Here is a 14,557-nt window from a genome sequence, read left to right as displayed (position 1 = left end):
GTAACTCAGGGAACAGTGCTGGAGCTAGAGAAGAGAATGTTGGATGTATGAATGTATTACTAGTTGATATGTAAATCCCTGAGACTGGAGATCACTAAAGGAGTGAGTACAGATACAAAAGAGGTTGGAAAATTGAGCCTCAGAAACAAGCCAACATTTAGAGATCCAGGAGATGATGAGTCAGCAAAGGAGCCTGTGAATGAACCGCTAATGGCCTAGAAGGAATATCAGAAGAGTGTGGTGTCTTGGGAGGGAAGGGAAGAGAAGTTTCTCAGAGGGAGTAAGCATCTGTGTCAATTGGTCATTTGGTAACCTTCAGGAAGGCAGCTTTGATGAATGGGGGCAGGAGCACCTGACTGGAGAGAGTTCGAAGGAGACTGGGAAAATGGAATTGGAGGCAGTGGGTATAACATGTTGCAGGAGAGGGGAACAGAGAAATGGAGGGATAGACGAAGGGGGAGCATGAGGTCAAGATAGCTTTTGTTGTCTTGCTTATTCTAAATTGGAATACATTTTAGTCTGTAGGCTGGTGGGAATAATCCAGTTAGAGAGGGAAAATCTGATGGTATGGGGAAGAGAGCAATGTTCGTGAGCCCTTGTGGGTCAGAGGGAAATGGAGATCTACTTAGTAAGGGTAGAGGTTGGTGGTGAGTGGAAGGATTCATCTACAGTGCTGAGGGAAAGGAAGGAAGGGTCTGTGGCCACAGACAGGTAGGTAGGTAAGTAGGCAGGTAGGTGCGATTGTGGATACCGATGGTAAAATCTCTTCAGAATGCCTTATTTTCTCGGTGAAACAGGAAATAAAATTGAGGGGGGATGCAGGGATTTATGTAGTGAAAGGAAAGGAAACAAAGTAGTATAGAAGGGTTGCAAGGTGAATGAATTACGGAAATGTATAATACGATTGATCAATGGACTTGAGGAATCACCTGAGTTTGGTGGAATTACGAATTCAAATTGGCAGTTAAAAGGCTTCTGCAGGACACAACCTTCGGAAATGTAGGAAGGACTCTAAAGCCTGCAAGAGGGCGTTCATGGGGTGGCCACGGGTGATTGAGTCTCTGAGTTCGAGAATAAATGCAGGATCTTCTCCAAGGAAAGAAATGACTGGGAAAACAAATTACTCCTCTTCTGAAGGCAGTATTCACATTCCCAAAACTACTGGCGCTGTGAGCAGGATTCGAACCTGCGCGGGGAGACCCCATTGGATTTCGAGTCCAACGCCTTAACCACTCGGCCATCACAGCCACAAGGGGCCCTGCCTCTGCACAACTATAGCTGTCTATAAAGAGGTTTGCCCCTGGCCGATCCCGCCCCGCTCCCACCCGGTTATCTCGAGATATTTTGCATATGGACCTGGACTGGATGCTGCTGGCCGCGCCTGCTTTGCATCAGGCATTAGCAGCCCTGTGGGCGCAACTTTCCTTTTCTCCTTCCTCGCACGGAGCCAAGTATGGCTCCATCAAAATAAGCCCAAATCGGCCCCAAACCCTTGAAAGCAAAGGGATGCCCGATTGCGAGAAGCCTTTTGGAGGAGGCGGAAATGCGCTCGCCCCTCAGCGATAATCTACTACTGGCAACTGGGCCGGGTACCGCTGGGATTCGAATCCAGGATCTCCTTTTGGCGCAGTCACTTTATTGATTTTAGAGAGGAAGAGCGAGACACATTGATTTGTTGTTCCACTTATTTATGCGTTCATTTGTTGATTCTTGTATGTGCCCTAACTAGGTATCCAAGGGCAACTTTGGTGTGCCCGGATGATGCTCTAACCGCGCTACCCAGCCAGAGCGGGACCGGAGCTTTAACCAGCTAGGCCGTGGCGCGATGCCAAGCTGGTACCTGTGCAGCTATTCATGTGGGAAATAGCGAAAACTAATTGCAGAACAATGGCTGTTTCAGGTACGCAGTGACTCAGCCCTTTCAAAGGTTTCCCTTCCCAAAGGTTTTGTGATTTGAACCTTAAAGCTAATGCTCCGCCCCTCCTCCTTCCACACTTTTAGGGGCCAACTTGACCAGGCATGGGTGCGTGACTCCTCCTCCCTTAGCCACCTAACACCTTCAGGCCTTCTCCTGTGTGGTGACAGAGGTCAGAATCCTCAACTGCTTCAGGACACCGGCAGGTTGAGTCTCCCCTTGTCTCAGGGGCTGACCCACGGTGGTGCTTGGCCAAGCCCCCAGCCACAGGTTGCTTCTCATGTCTCCTTCCGTGGACAAAGGCAGCCGAGGTAACGCTAGCGGTGAGAGCAGGGTTTGAATTAGGTGAAGATTTAGCAGGCTCAGCACAGCCCTTTAGCGGGAACGGGTGTGGGAGAAGAGGGACAGGAACTGCTCACTCTCACTACAACCTTCCTGGAAGCAGAGCCACACCTCCTCACAAAGACCTCCTCTTACCCAACCCCAAACTTTATTCCACAAAGCCCTGGGTTTAATTTTTATTTTTTGTATTAAAAATATTAACAGACACAATATCAAAAACACAAACGTCTTAGGTAGAGGGTACAGCTGAGAACGCCTGGGTCCCACCTGAGGGGCAGCACCAGGGACCCCATGGTCCACCAACCTCCCCCACCCTGAGGGGCAGCACCAGGGACCCCGTGGCCCACCACCCTCCCCCACCCTGGAGCAGCTAGAGGTTTGGACCACTGGCTCCTGCTTGAGCCCGGGGCCCTTCTTCTCCCACCTGGGGAAGAGGTAGGAGAGGACTGCCTCCCCCAATAAATAAGTGCAGCCCCCACCCTTAGTTCCCAAGACTAGGGCTCAGCTGGGACTTGGAGAGGCCACGTCAGCAGCCTGTCAGCAACCCTGTCCAGGGAAGAAAGGACTCAACAAGGGTGGGAGCTGCGGCTTCTCTGGAGAGTTCCACCCTTTGTGCCCTAGAGGCCAGAGGCAGCCCCTGGATCTGGGCGGGATGGTGACGGGGGTCCAGCCCCCGCAGCGGGAGAAGCTGGGACAGTTTGCTATTGGTTGGTCCAGCCACATCTGAGTTCTGAGAGTTGGATGTGGAAGAAGCTTCTCATGTACTCCTAGAGGTGGCCTCCAGATGTAGTTTAGCTGGTGCCATTTCCTGTGGCAGGTAAGGCTGGACTGGATGAGCTCCCACCTTGCTCCTCCTCCTCCATGGCCAGGTCCTGAAAGCTTGAGACCCCAGCCCCAGCTTGGGCCTGGGCCTCATCTCTGCCCTCATCCTCACAACTGCCACCGCCACCTTCGCCTCCACCCTCCTCCATGGGCTCCAGCCCCAATCCATCCAGTCCTGAGAAGAGTGGGTCTTCAGGGTGGCCAAGGTTTTGGGTGCTACTAGCGCAGTCCACACAGGCCTTGGAGAGAAAGAGGGGGTGAGTCAGGCATGGTTCTCCCACCGATGACCCACTGCCCCAGCTCCCTGAGTACTTCCCAAAATGTACTCCGAGAAAACACTAGTCCACATCGATGCATGTGGGCCAAGATTGGAAAATCCACTGTGCCCTGTATCCAGACCTCACTATGGGATAGTCACAATGTTCATTAGCATGACTACAAAAACTCATGCGGTTTAACACTATATAAACCAGCAGCAAACTCAGTAAAATTAAGATCCTTTAGAATAATCCAATGACAGTAAAGGGAATCAGCCCTTAGCCTCTATCCTCTTGACCTGAGTTCAATTCTTTCTTCTCCCTCCTACCCCAGAATTCTCCTCTCACCATCACATCAAGGACCCGAGGCAGCTGGCCCTTCCGGACCCAGGAGTGCACGGCACCCAGTTCCCTCCGCTGGTCCTCCGAAAAGCGAGGCTGCTGCTTTTGCATGGCCCGGAGCCGCTCCCGGTCCTGCTTCAGCACAGAGGCCATGTCCCTGCCCAGGGAAGGGGTGCAGACGGTAAAAGCTGGGAGGTGGGAGCAGGGCCCATGAGGCTGGCATTCTTCCTCTACCACAGCTCCCCACCCACTGCCTCATGCCCCTCCCCTGAGGCGTTCAGGGCCTGCGAGACCAGGAGAGCTGCCCTCAGCCTGGGAGAAACTAATGAGAGGCTCCACCAGGCAGGGGTGGGACAGAAAGCCACAGGGGAGAGCCAGCCCCAGAAAAGAAAACCCCAAGCTGGCTGGGAAGTGAGGCTGGGCCAGCCTCTCCACTTCTTTGCAAGGGTGCCAAGGCGGCCTCAGACTCCTCACCTGGAGGGCACCTGGTAGGTCATCATGACGCGCTGGTCAGCATTGGCCATGAGCAGCCAGATGGGGTCCTGGAGCACGTACTTAATGACCTGGTCCCCGGGCTCAGCCTTGGCCTGGGCAGCCCCCGCCTCAGCTTCAGAGGAGTCGATGCTGCCGAAGTACTTGCTTGTGTGGCTACTCTGACTGCTTCCTATAAAGCAGGTGCCAGCCAACGAAGTCAGGCCAGCTGGTACTCCCACCTCCCTCAAGGCCACATATCCAGCCCACTGGCCTCAGGAACCTAAGCAGGGCATGGCCCAGGCTGCTCAGCTACCGTGGGGCCTGGACTCTTAACTCCCCAGTCACTGTTCTACCTTAGGGGGTACTGGTGGGGAGCACTCACGTGTGATGCTGGCTGAGGTGCTGCCCCCCTCATGGGAGCCTGAACCAGACCCAGAGCCCAAGCCAGAGCCCAAGGAGCCTGAGGCAGCAGAGCCTGTGCCCGAGCGAGAGTCTTCTTGCAGCAACAATTCCAGGAGGTCACTGGAGCCCGAAAGTGCATCCTGATTGGAGGACTCAGTTACCTCCACCTGGTGGGGGGACCGGGAAAATTAAGGGATCAACACCTGGCTTTCCCTTCAACTGCTTCCACTGGTTGGAGAGCACACCCAACCCAAGCGGTCTCTGATCCTACTCCATGACACTGGGACCAGAATGAGGGAGCAGAGAGCTGGCGAAGAGTAGGGACATGATGCTGAACCATTTCCAAGTGGCAGATGCACTCTCAGAAGTTACTGGGATGTCCGCACCACCTGTCAGACAAACAGGACTGTCCCCCTCATAGATAGGCAGCTGGTTTCTGCCTTATTCAGAAATTCAGCTGGGGTCTCCCACCCGCCACACCACCTTCTGGAGATGAGGTGCAGGCAGGCAGAGGGCAGGCAGCAGCACAAGGCAGAGGAGGCGCAAGGGGAGAAGGGCTGTGTGGGGCTGCAAGAGGATGCGGGGGGACCCGTGCTCACCAGTCTGGCCTCTGGCTCAGCAGTCTCCTCACTGGGAGGCAGGGGCCCAGCATTGCTCCCGGGGCCCCCTGCAGCAGCACCCCCCTCAACACGGAGGGACTCCTCAAGCTGCAGCAGATTTAGCTGGAGTGGGGAGCTGCACCTCGAGTTGAATAGTGGAGAGTCTGGGCGGTGGGGAGGGCTGGGGGCTAAGGGGGGCAGGGATGGAGAAGGGGAGTGGGACACAGGAGTAGGAGGACCCTCGGCAGGAGTCTGAGGTACCCCATAGGGATAGCTGGGTGGCGTAGGGAACAGATAGTTAGGTAGCACCAAGGCTACAACTGGGGTCACCAGGGGGGCAGGAAACGCTGCAGGGGACACAGATGTGGGGGCCGGGGAAAGAGGCTGGGGGCCATCTCGGGGGGAGAATACTGGGAGGGGATAGGGCTGTACCACGGCTGGGAAGGGAGTAGCGGCTGGTGGGGGGGGCCAGGGGGCAGAGGGTGGGACAGATGAGGGGTGGGACACATAGCAGGGGGCTTCCACCCGAGGGATCTGGTGGTGACGTGAGCGCTTGGCTTTAGACCGGCAGTGGTATCGGCGGCTGGGGGGGGTGCGGCCATGGTGGCAGCCTGTAGGGAGAGACTAGGGTTAGCAAGGGCCTCAACCTAGGTTTAGCGCTCCTGCCACTTACTGCCCTGCCATTCTAACCAGGGAGAGGGCAGGCGAAGGCCCTAGAGAGTTTGGCTTCTCAGCCTGCACAGAACAGAGGGGACTCTGGGGAGGTGGGAGCCTCCAGGCAAGAATCACAGGAGGCAGGGACAGGGGGGTTTATTGAGAAAGGAGCGGGGAAAGGAAAGGGTACATGAGGGGTTGAGGGGTTGAGCTGGGGGTGTGCAGATGGGAGGAGCAGGGTGGTCCATAAACGAATGGGTGGGAGGCTTCGGTCCATGCGTCAAACTCCCTCAGGCACTGCCAGTGTTGGCGCTCCTTCTGCCAGTCAAGGCCATGCTCTGCCTAGCTCTTGATGAAGCGAAGAGATGGGCAGGAAAGCCGGGTCCTGAGCCCTGTGTCTGCCTACAGGCGGCCTCCCTCGGGCATCTGCTGGACTGTCGCCTGCCCCTTGAAGCCTGACCCCACCTGGAGTGGTCCCAGCCATCCTTGTCTAGATTTGGCCCTGAGTCTGTATAGATCTCTCTCTCTCTCTTTTAAAATATGTTTTTATTGATTTGAGAGAGAGAGAAACATCGATGTGGGAGAAATATTGATCAGTTGCCTCCTATATGCACCTGACTAGGACCAAATCTGCAACCTGGGCATGTGACCTGATCAGGAATTGAACTAGCGACTTTGTGGTGCACAGGATAACATTCAACCAACTGAGCCACACTGCCAGGGCCTGTATACATCTCTTAATCAGTGACAACTGCGTCTAAGGGGGCACACTTTCTGCCCCTGCCCCCTGGCTGGACCTGAAGTAGCTTACCTGAAGCAGAGCACTTCTGCCCGCCTGGCTCAGTGCCAGCCCCCCAGCCTGCCCTCCTCTGGCTGCAGCCTGGTTCCCTGGCCTAGTGGGGAGACGCTAGCGAAGGGCCCATCCCCAGGCAGGGCCCAGGGCCTGGGCAACAGCAACCTGGGTCTCTGGAGCAGGAACATCCCCCTCAAAAATCCCCTCCCCGCAACAGTCTGATCCTAGACTAGCAGAGGGCAGCTCAGAGAGGTAAAGGTTGGCTACCTCGCTCTCCAGGGGCCGAGGGAGCCATGGAGGAGCCATTGAGTCCTCGCAGCCGGCCGAGGTCCCGGAAGCGGCTGAGGAAGGCCTGCTCCTCCTTCTGTGTGTGCAGAGACAGCAAGGCCTTGGTCAGGCCCACGGGGCGGTAGGCATCTGGGGCTGGGTCAGGGGCTACTGTGGGGCTGGGGGCTGGGCATGGAGCCAGGCCAGGCAGGTCCTCCATCATGACGATGTCTGAGGAAGGCGAGATGGGAGAAAGATCATCAGAATCACCTCAAGGGTTAACACCACACCACACCGTCCCTGCCCAATAGCTTAGCCAACCCCTGGCCTCTGCCCCATGAACCTGGGCCCTGTGTGTACCTCTCCGCCTCCTCCCCGCTGGGACTAGCTCTGGGCCCTCTTCTCTATGCAAAGCTGTCCCGGGAGGACAGAGGATGACGCCCTCCACGACTCTCAGAGGGAAGCCCACCCCTTGCGCTTCTCTTCCACATTTCCCAGGCCGGTGTCCTTCAGGGTTTTTCAAGTCCTTGCCTTCTGACCCTCTGTGGTCAGCACCTTGGGGATGGCGCCCACCCCATACTTTGTGAACTGACAGTAAGACAGAGGAAGCAGGGAGGGGGAAAGACAAAGCAGCAAAGGCTGGCGGGATGGAGGCAAGGAGCGGCAGCCCATGCTGAGACGGAGGCTCCTCTCCATTAGGGCAGAGGGGGCGGAAAAGGCAGGTGGAAGGGAACTCTGACTAGGGGACCAAAGGGAGCGGGGTCCTCCCCCTGACTCCAAGCCCAAGCCCATACCCGACTCCGGGGGCTTCTTGTCTCCCACATGGACGATGGTGGAGCTGAAGCTACACTGACTGGTGACGGACACCACGCTCTCCGCCTTATTGGCCAGGGCGAGCGGGGTCAGGGTGCCTCCCACCACCGGCTCCTTCCGAGGGGTGGCCCCCTCCCCCGACAGCACTGCCGATTGATCTGTGCAGAGAGATGGCACCAGTTACCACCACTTGCCCCACCAATCAGGAGAGGAATCCCAGGGAGGAGGGGGGGATGGATGGTAGGGAGGATCTGGAGATCTGGAGGCTGGGAGGGGGACAGGCAGAAGGGGGGAGACACAGGGCCAGCGGGCCAGCACAGGGCAGTGGGAGCGGGACATGCACTGGTCTTTACCTTTCCTGGTCCCCACAGGGACAGGACCTGTCCCCTGCTTGTCTTCATCAGAGGCCGAGGAGGCGGTACCAGAGGAGGAGGAGGAGGAGGCACATTTACGCTTGATCGTGCCTGGGATGTTGCAGCTCTCCAGGTACCTGGCAACGCACAAGAGGACATGGGGGCAGGGCCTAGAGTGGGGCAAGACCAGTGTCCACGTGGAAGTAGGTGCCAGACTAGCCTTACCTGAGGATGCTGTCCAGGCAGTTGATCTGCTGGTAGGAGCAACTGGAGGCTTCTTTCCTCACAGCCTCCTCAGGGGCCACGGCTGGTGGGGCCTGGACTAGAGCAGGGTCTGCCTCCAGCGCTGGGTCTGGGGACTGGCAGTAAAGGGTCTTGGCCTTGACTGTGTCTACAGCTGGGCCTAGGAGAAAAAAAAGAGAATAAAGCTTCTCTGGGTTGGGATGAAGGTCAGGAGACCAGCAGTCTCATTCCTCACCTACACCCACACCCCTGCCAACTCACCAGGGAAGTGGGGCCGGGGAAGAGGAGGCCGAGCCCGGGACTCGATAAAAAGCTGCTGCCCCTGGTGCTTCACCAGATGCACATCCTTACAGATCTGCTGGAAGGTCACCTGTGGGACAGAGCAGGGCAGTGGGCAGCATTAGGCAGGCCTGGCCAGTGTCAGGGTGCAGGGCACAGTGCAACAAGAGATACCAGCGGGGAAGCATGGAGGCCATGACGAGAGCAGAAGAAAGGAGGGGGAACGAGGCAGAGCTCCTCTGGGACTGGCCATGCTGATTCCAAAAAGCAAGGGGACTGGGAGACTAGAGGGTGTAGTGGGAAAAGAACACTCACCGGGGCAGGGGGCCCAGGCCCCTCGGCATCACCCCCGTTGCTGTCACTAGACGAGCCAGGGCTGAAGAGAGGGCCTGGGGAAGTCACAGGGCCGACTCCACAGAGCCCCACGGCACTGGGGCTGTGCACAGGCTGAGGTAGAGAGAGGAACAGGTTAGGTGTCTATAGCCGCACAGCCCACCCCTTCCTCCTCTCCCAAGCCTCCTCTCCTCAGCTCTCACCTGTAACAGCAGCCGATGGATTTGCTCAGATAGCTCCTGGATATCAGGGTCCAGGGAAAGAGCAGGGTTGGGGACTGGAGGAGTGAATACGTCCTCATTCAGGGGTGCCCTGTGGGATGAGGAAGGGCGAGTCAAACCCTACCCCCTCCAAAGCCTCTCACCTCCCAGTGCCAGCTCTGGCTCACGGCCCACTTACGTGCGGACTTTGTGGCGACCCAGCACAAAGGCCACCTTGCGGCTCCAGGGGTGCACGAAGCCGGCCCAGCTGCTGTCCATGGTAACATACTCCCCATTACGTGCGCAGAAACGAATGGGAGAGTGGTCAAAGGGCTGGCCAGCCAGCTGCAGGACTGAAGGGAAATAAGGTGGGGTCAGCAGGAGGGGGAGCTAAGGCGAAAGCCACCCCGCTGGAGACTCAGGAGAGCAAGGCACCGAGACTGGCATCTGTTAAGAAGCCTTGGAGGCAGCCGGAAGGAAGAGCAGGGTGAGGACTCACTCTTCTTGTGGATGGCCAGCATGAGGGGTCGGTCCTCAGGATGCAGGAACAGGAGCACTGGGGCCCCCAGGAGATCCTGGGGGAGGTAGCCCAGCAGTGGGGCAGCCCTGAAACGGGAGGAGGCATGAGTCTGGCCCTGGCCTCAGCCCTGGCCACCCACTTTTCCTCAGGTCCTGACCTCACCTTTCATCCACATCCTGAAAGAGGCAGCTGGGTGTGTGCCGTGTAGTGAAGATCCTCTTGTCGGGCGGTATCCGGGGAGCTGAGCACAGAAAATGTGGGCCAATGGGTTTCATCCAAAATGGTCCAGGTCCCCAGCCCTCCGTGCTGCCTGGGGCCCAGGCTGATTGGCAATCCTCCCCACAGCTCTGCCCTAGGCCGTCTGGCCTACAAAGACGGTCTGGACCATTCTGTGACCCACACTAGTAATGGACGAGAACAAGCACACTGCTTTGCCCTCTCCTGGTTTGGGGCTCTTAGCCAACTCTATCCCTAAAGGAGGCTACAAACCCTCATCTTTATTATACCTTCTCTGTTCCAAAATTCCAAGGGGCTGAGCCATGCCTCCCAAACTCATCCTGCCTCATCCCCAAACCAGAGAGGGTACCCTCCCTTCCACCCCCACCAGGCTAGGCTCCTGGCCTGCCCACCTTCATAACCCGAGTGGATTCGCTCTGCAATGAGCAGGCAGCATGGCTGTGCGGGAGCCCCTTCTGATACCCGGATTTTGGTCACATATGGGGTTAGGCGAAATGGTTGGTACCGCGGCACTGGGTCCCGGTCAGGACCTCCTCTGGCAAGGGAGAAAAAAGGCATTAGTGACTATCAATGAAGGGCCACCCACCCTCCACCTCGAAGTCAGGATTCACACAGTAAAGAAGGAATATGTGTGGGAGGTGGAAGGGGTCTGCTCCCACCTACCTGATACGGCAAAAGACAGACTTCTCCTGGGTGAAGTCCTTGAAGCCTGAACCTGAGAGAGACCAGGAGAGAGGTGAGCACAGGCCCCCAGACCCTTCCTGGGCTGGGAAGAACCCAGTAAGGAAAATCTTGGGCTTCTGGTTCCTCACAGAATGAGCTTCCTGCAACTGCTCATCCGTCCCCCAAGCACCTGGGGACCTCACCTGCCGAAGCCCCCAGGCCCCAGGTAGGCAGACGAGATGGGGCCGTGGAACCATAGAAGACGCCCACATCCTGGGGAGCCAGGAGCTCTGAGAAGCGGGCACCCCGGAACACGTCCTGCTTGCAGTGCAGCAGGATACCTGCCTGCTCCGAAATGTAGACGATTCGGCCTGTCAGGAAGGAGACAGCCACGGAGAAGGTATCCTGGGCAGGAAAGTGAAGACAAGAGTGGATTCAGAAGCCATAGGAGTGGGAATGAGGGTGAGTTAGGAGGGAGAGGCAGGGCTGCAGCTGACCTGGTTGCGAAGTGTGTACTCAGACGTGATGTGCTCCAGCTCCTCCAAAGTGTAGGTGGACATGTCCATGGCACATGGCTCACCTTCCTCCAGGCTCCACTGCTGGTAGTATTCCTGGTTGGCTACAAGGTGAGGGCAGTGGGACATTCAGTGAGATGGCCCCACCATAGTAACCCAGGACCTGGCCACTATCCTCCTAGGAAGCACCACTCACCCTGCACCTGCTTGACACAGGCTAGTGCATACTGCAGTGTGGCCAGGGTCCCAGAGCGGCCCTTGCCCCGGCGTTCTGGCGGGAGCCGAAGCTTGAGCTCCCGCAGGGCCGTCATGAGTTCCTTCTGGGTTCTTGCACGGGCTGATTGTTCGCTGCTGCAAGGGCCAGAGGAAGGGAGGGGGTATAGACATTAGCCTCAAAGCGTGGCCCAACCCCCCAGCCTCTTCCCCAGCCTTCCCCCCACTAACCTGCAGCCACTGGTAGATGGGTTGTCCTGTTCTGAGCTGGCACTCAGGAGGCTGTAGGCAACGGAACTGCTGGGTGGGGATGGGCTCTGAGAGTTTGTGCTAAGGGAAAAGCAATAGGCCCAAGTTGAGGAGAAAGTCACTAGTAGTATGGGCCTTTCTCCTAGCTCAGCCTGTTCACAAGACCACTCCCAGACCGTACGTAACACACATCTATACACACCTCTTGCTGCTCTCAGTGGTCTCCAGCAGGGCTGAGTCCTTGCCATTGCCAGAGGAGGAGCTATGTGAGCTCCGCTGAGATGCACCCCTGGACTCATGCCCGTTCGACTCATTGCCACTTGAGCCATTGCTGTTGGCATCTGTGTCATCAGCCAAGCTGGGGCCAGGGCACGACCTGTGCTGTGGAGGCCCAGGGGAAGGCGCCCCTCCAGAACAAATGGATTCTCCTGGCCTGGGGTCCCCTCCCCCATCAGCCCCTTCTGGGGAGCTACTCATGTCTGGGTCATGGGGAAGGCAGGTGGAAAACAGCGATGATGGAGAGGCCACCACGGATGCACAAGGGGCCAGGAGGCCTGGCTAGGGAGTGAAGTGGGAGACTCAAGTCTCTGAGGATTGAGAAGTTCCGTCACAGGTCACAGTCAGCACCTGAAGAGGAAGACCAGAAAGGAGGGCTGAGAAAGCTGGGCTGTAAACTTGACAGTAACCCCTACACTCAGATCCTCCCCGTGCCTGCCCCCAGGCTCCTGGGACCCGGGCTTCTAGTAGGAAGTTAGGTAAATTCTGTTTCTTGTCCTGGTAGGGGGTGGGAGGTGGGAAGGGACCTTTCTTTGGCCTTCCCCACGACTCTTGCCAGCGTGGCCTGGGTAAGTAGAGGCTGGGCAGTCTACCAAAACCACGCTGTGGGCCAAACTGGACACCTTCCAGCCCCAAATTCCCATCTGGCTCCCACTCTGCCTAAGACTCCAAGGCCTTTGGGCACCCGGTGAGCCCGTCGCCTCCTATATTTAGGTCTCCCGGCTAATTTTATCAGTGGGCGGTGCCACCTCCGCTGCACATGCGCGGAGACCTGCACAGCCCCACCACGGCGCTTCCGCCACCACCGCGGTCACCAGGGAAACCGACGTCAGCAGCTGAGCTCAGCGGTTGCTGGAGGGACCACAGGAGGGCGGGAAGGGCGACCCTCCCCCATTTCCCAGCGGAAGCAGGGGATGGACCTACTCCCACACAGGCACACAGGCGAGTGTGGCCAGGGTTCGCCCACCTCTAGCACAGCCCCAGTTTCCTGAGAGATGTAGCCTATCGGGACTCCGCAGGCTGGCCTGCTCCCCAGGGCACAACACAACTGCCACTGCCCTCCCCACAGCCTGGCACTCGCCTGGATCCCACTCATTCTGGTCAAGACCACTCAGCCTTACATTCTCTGGCCCCTACACCCTCATCCAACCGCACAAACCGAAGCTGGCACCTGCCATTGTCAGGGACTCAAGAATCCTTTCACTTGAGCCCGCGAATTTTCTAGACACCTACCGTCCCCCCCCCCAACCCCCCCGCCACCCCCCGCCCCCGCCCATCCGAGGCAGACACACTCAGCTCTGAGCACGGGATGCACATAGCCAGCGGATATTTCTTCCCCTACTCCCGGTCCAACCACACCCCCAAGCCCCAAGCATTTTCTGAGCGCCAGGAGCAAAGGGAAGGCTGTGGCCAACAGCAAGAACTAGCACCGGGAACGGGATGTTCCAGCCGAAACGGCCTGACATCACGGCCGGCGCTGGGCCAGGGGTTGAGGGGGGAGTGCGGAGAGCACAGAAACCCAGAAGGGGTCCTGGGACCGCGGCAAAACCGAGGACCCCCGAGTGACAAGAAAGACGGCAGGGGTCGTGCCTGCTGAGGGTCGGGCGTGCGACCGGAAGAGCTGGGAGCGGAGCGGGGAGGGGGGGGGCAAAGCGGGAGGTAAGGTAAGGTAAGAGGGTCATGAGTACGGACAGCCGGTGCAGGGTTGCAAGGAACCACACCTGGCCCCCAGGGGGACTGAGAGGGCGTGGACAGCGGTAAAGGAAGGTGGATTATTGGTGTGCTGTCTGAACTCCTGGGCCGGAAACAGCATATCAGGCTGAAAGTAGGGGCGATCCGATTTGGAGCTGGTGACCGGCTCCCGGGGGGAGGGGGAGCCACGGAGACGCCTACCTGTCCGCGCGAGCGTCCTTCAGCCGCCTGCCTGCCGCCGTTGCAGCCCGCAGCCGAATGGAAGCTCCGCGGGGCCAGGAGGTGGGTTGCATAATGCCAGGCACTGCCCCTCATTGGCCTCCTGCCGGCGGAGCCACAGGCCCCGCCCCCGATTGGCTGAGGATCTCGTCCTGGCACCTGATTGGCTACTGGCCCCCACTGAGGTCAGGGCTGTGTCACACACGCGGGTGCACGTGGATCTGGGTGCTGGCACTGAGCTGAAGGGCCCCAGACGTTACCGACCAGCCAATGGGCGCGGGACGCCTTCTGCAGTGAATACTGAAAGGAAGGGGAGTCAGCTGCTCCTCTTCCGGGAACATGCCCAGGCCACATTAGGTATTTAAGAGATGTTCACCAACTGAACTGATCAGCCTTGCCGGACCCCTCAGCCTTGCTAGGGGTGGGAGAAACGTATGCGGACCCTGGGAGGAGGATCAAACCGGATGAGATGGCTGGTCCCCGAGAGGAGGGGGCCAAACAGAAACCCGGCTTGACTTCTCCTGGGTTCCCTTTCTCAGCCTTGTCATTGTAATAAAGCTGTTTTACCCCACTCCTTCCTCTGACATTTCAAATCCTTACACAGCTAAGAGGAAGGCAATTGAGAATCCAGATATTATATTAGGAAGTGTGGTGGTGGTGGTGGAGGATACAAACAATACAGTGGGCAGCCCGAGCCAATAGGAGGTGTGAAGGGAAACAATGGTAGGGGCTTCTGTGGCCAGAGAAAAGGTCTCTAGGGCCTACCCTAGGCAGCCTACATGGTGACTAGTGCTTCTTTACTCAGGATGCAGCCACCCACAGTTAGGGCTGCCCCAAAAGTGGGGGGCTAGAAACCCAGGGTTACAGGGAAAGAAAAGGGATACC

General features: G+C 57.9%; 1 protein-coding gene across 1 annotated transcript; it reads right to left on the bottom strand.

Annotated features, from left to right (window-relative positions):
• Positions 1-2,420: 2,420 nt before the first annotated feature.
• On the bottom strand, positions 2,421-13,783 carry PER1 (period circadian regulator 1). Its single transcript, XM_081109153.1, has 23 exons — positions 13,655-13,783; positions 11,688-12,112; positions 11,468-11,566; positions 11,220-11,374; positions 11,006-11,127; positions 10,712-10,913; positions 10,509-10,560; positions 10,238-10,380; positions 9,771-9,849; positions 9,588-9,694; positions 9,288-9,441; positions 9,092-9,200; positions 8,871-9,002; positions 8,538-8,646; positions 8,259-8,436; positions 8,034-8,170; positions 7,662-7,838; positions 6,868-7,098; positions 5,154-5,764; positions 4,535-4,721; positions 4,153-4,342; positions 3,685-3,835; positions 2,421-3,318 (listed from the first exon to the last, which is right to left on the bottom strand). The coding sequence occupies exons 2-23, from the start codon at positions 11,960-11,962 to the stop codon at positions 3,049-3,051; spliced, it is 3,870 nt and encodes a 1,289-aa protein (XP_080965279.1). The 5' UTR covers positions 11,963-12,112; positions 13,655-13,783; the 3' UTR covers positions 2,421-3,048.
• Between the last annotated feature and the right edge of the window lie 774 nt (positions 13,784-14,557).

Source organism: Myotis nattereri, assembly GCF_964212035.1.
Source record: "Myotis nattereri genome assembly, chromosome: 16".
NCBI lineage: Eukaryota > Metazoa > Chordata > Mammalia > Chiroptera > Vespertilionidae > Myotis > Myotis nattereri.
Note: the sequence above shows the minus strand (reverse complement) of the source record. Positions and strands in the feature narration are given on the sequence as shown.